The sequence below is a fragment of the Gavialis gangeticus genome, unplaced genomic scaffold (genome assembly GCF_001723915.1).
Source record: "Gavialis gangeticus isolate Ggan-Ray unplaced genomic scaffold, GavGan_comp1, whole genome shotgun sequence".
Classification (NCBI taxonomy): Eukaryota; Metazoa; Chordata; order Crocodylia; family Gavialidae; genus Gavialis; species Gavialis gangeticus.
Genome location: NW_017729030.1, coordinates 17502237 through 17505437, shown reverse-complemented (window position 1 = coordinate 17505437; position 3201 = coordinate 17502237). Strand labels below are relative to the sequence as shown.

Here is a 3201-nt window from a genome sequence, read left to right as displayed (position 1 = left end):
TTGATTAAGAAGAGATAAAATAAAGACTAGATAAAGGAAATTTGTTCTTCTATGACAACTGGTTTATGGCGGGGACAGGACTGGTATTTACCTTTTCTAAGGATTCATCTTCATAGTATCTTTCAAACTTTTCTGGTTGTTCATCACTTGACTCGACAATAACCAGACTTGTTCTCCTTGGAGACTGTTCTTGGTGGAGCTGGAGGTCCTCAGGTTCTTGTACAATGGGAGAGTCACCTCGCTCACTAGATGATGGGGTGTGAAAATATGGAGTCTTGTGTTCTTCAGTTGGTGCAGTGGAGCCTTTAGATTTTTCAATGACTTCTTCTTTTCCAGCCTTTGTTGGTATTGATTGTTCTGTTCCTGGTGTTGTGACACTGTGGATTACAGATTCAGGGAAACTAACTACAGTGGATTTGATTTTGATAATATTTGCATCCTGATTAAATAGTAATGGCATCTGCACAGAACTCACCATGTCTGAGAGTAAACTATAGCATACGCTATACAGGAAACAGGCCTTCTTAATCACCTTTCTGTTCAGTGTTACCCCTCACTAATTACAGCTTTATTGTAGTTTATTAGAAAGCTGCCTCCCTTCAAACTTTTTTCAACTATACCTCAGAATTTGAAGTTATTTTTTTTTCCTAACCATTGCTTGCTGATTCAGTCTCAGCAACAACTTCCACAAATGTGACCAAAACTGAACACAATATTCCAAAGATTTTATCATCTTAGCATTTACACTTTACACTTCTTTGTGGAGCATGTGCTAGACCTTCTTGGCATTTTGTCTGTTTGAGTACACTTGCTTTTGAGTATTTTGTCTCCAGCAAAGGTCTTCTTTCTCTAATGAAAACCCAAGTTAATTTGGGCTTCTCTTGGGTTCTAGTTTTCTTTAGACCTTTCTGCAAAAAACGATACTAATTCACAGATTACTTAAGTCCCACATCATTCATTTATTTTCTCTGCTACTCCAACATACATTAACTTCCTTGTTCAGATTATCAACAAAGGTTTGCTACTTTGTAAACTGCTACTACAAAGGTACTTCTGCCTTAAAGCACTTCTTTTCTCTTAGGAAGGGATGCGTCTTGAGCAAAATAATTCTGAAAAACAAACATACGGGTCATGTGCCAGTTTCTGTACTGCATTTCTGAGTTTAGGAAATAAAGATAAAGGTTGTTTTTTCAAACAGCAAAACAGGACATCATCATCTGGCATTGTTTTTTCCCTCTAGTAGTGTGTGCATCATTCAAAATATTGCTAAAAATGTATAAGTTTTGTAAAGTTTTTCTTAAAAATTTGCCAGCACCCCAACTGATAAACTGATCCACCAAAATTATTCCATCCATCCACTCTTACACTTTTTCTTTTGTAACAACTGAGACAATTATTCCTTAATGATGACCCAATTCTTCAACAAGTTTCTTCTTCTCCTCAAATCTTTTTCAGGGGAAAGCACAGGAGGGAGAAGTAAACATACAAGTTGGGACACCAGAATTGCTGTCTAGGATCAGGCATCAAATCCCTCTATTTCGGTACCCAGTGCTTCAGAGAAATGTGTAAGATTCGTATTAAGCAATCTGCTCCACACACAGGTTTCATCCTGATCTCTAACACCCAGAGATTGACTCACGCCCTGAAGCATGAGGTTAGATAAACTGAAAATGCACAACATGAATAAAAGCATATCTGTATTCCACAATGAAGTTTACAGGGTTTGGCCAGGCAACTTTTGATGCTTACAAATACTCCTGTTGTGTTGCAGATGTTTCTTCTGGCAAGTCCTGAGGCTTCCCTGAGAACTCAGTTTGCACATGCTCCTTTTGTGCTTGTCTCAAGAGCTCTGAAATGGATATGTCTGCCTCAGTCTTGGGGGTGCCCTCGTGAAAGGAAGAGTAACTGACAGAAACGTCTTCCTCAGAGACAATGGGAGGGTGATCAGATGGCTCACTGTCTTTAGAAAGGGAGTGCTCTTTGTCCTCCTTGTGCCTGGAGCAGTACAGCTCTTCTTGCAGTGCAGAAAATCCTAGGTATATGAAAAAAAAAACAAGTTTCATCAGAACTTTCTTCAGGATGCAGGAAGATTTTGCCATTATTGGGGCATGTCTATGGCACCTCAGAACACATTAGCGAGAGTTACAGTAAAGCACACTATGCCCAATCTCCATGCACTATTCTCCTGTAAAAAGTAGCTGACATAGCGAAGAACTAGGTATGCATCAATAGGCTTGCTCTTTTGGGACAGAACCCAAGCACAGCATTAATTAAAGCAGCCACATTACATCCATTTAGGGGGCAAAAAAGCATGCAGCATGGGCATGACATGCTTCATTGCAGTGCTCCTCAGCTTAAGCCCAAGAAATGACTTCCTCCATCCACAGTTCATTTACAAGAAGAAATACAATTGCTGAAGGTTCCAATGAACAGGGTTTTATGGCAGATTTATAAGTGCATGCTTTCAGTGGAGGATGAAAAAACTGAGGTAAGTAGTTGGAGAAATGTTGGACATCTCACTAGGATTGCCAAGTACAATACTTTATTGCAATCCATAAAGCAAGTGAGCACCCTACCTAATATAATAGTCATGAAAAAATCTCAAAGCATTTCACAAATAGCAATAACCCTTGAGCTATCAACTATTAATATAGAGATATAGCAATAATTGCCTTGGTGTTACTGTGTGCAGTCTTTTGAACACTAGAGAATACTCTAGCCAATTAAACCTGCAAGTAGGAAGAATGTAATGACCTGAACTGAATTTTGAACAAGACATTGTCATTAACATCCCTCACTCAAATGAAAAGTGGCATAGGATCATTGATTATGGTAAACATCTTGTATTCAGGTATCAGTTCAAAGCCAGCACCACAAGTAGCCCAATGTCCACTAATGTACTGCTGGGATAGTGGTTAAGGACTTGGTTCAGAGGAACAAATGCCACCTATGAAAAGGGACTGTGGGAGAATACCATTTAATTTAACACCTGGGGTTTTCTTAAATGTATGCCCTATTAAACTAGGCTGCTGCCCCCCTTTCAGCTTATGAAATGCAACAGCATCGTAACAGCAAGTTAGCCCCTATGGACCTGAAGTCAGAGGCCTTTCTATACACACACACACATATATACATATATACACACACACACACACACACACACATATATACATATATATACACACATATACATACATATAC

The 3201-nt window shown here is 39.1% G+C and overlaps 1 protein-coding gene across 15 annotated transcripts in view; it reads right to left on the bottom strand.

Annotated features, from left to right (window-relative positions):
- The window catches only part of ANK2 (ankyrin 2), a 779379-nt gene that overhangs the window by 30819 nt on the left and 745359 nt on the right, over window positions 1–3201 (bottom strand). For all 15 annotated transcript variants that reach the window (XM_019521994.1, XM_019522000.1, XM_019521987.1 and 12 more), the window contains 2 exons: window positions 1750–2032; window positions 92–377 (listed from right to left, as the gene is read on the bottom strand). In XM_019521994.1, the coding sequence (XP_019377539.1) occupies window positions 92–377; window positions 1750–2032 (569 nt within the window). The remainder of the gene's footprint in view (window positions 1–91; window positions 378–1749; window positions 2033–3201) is intronic.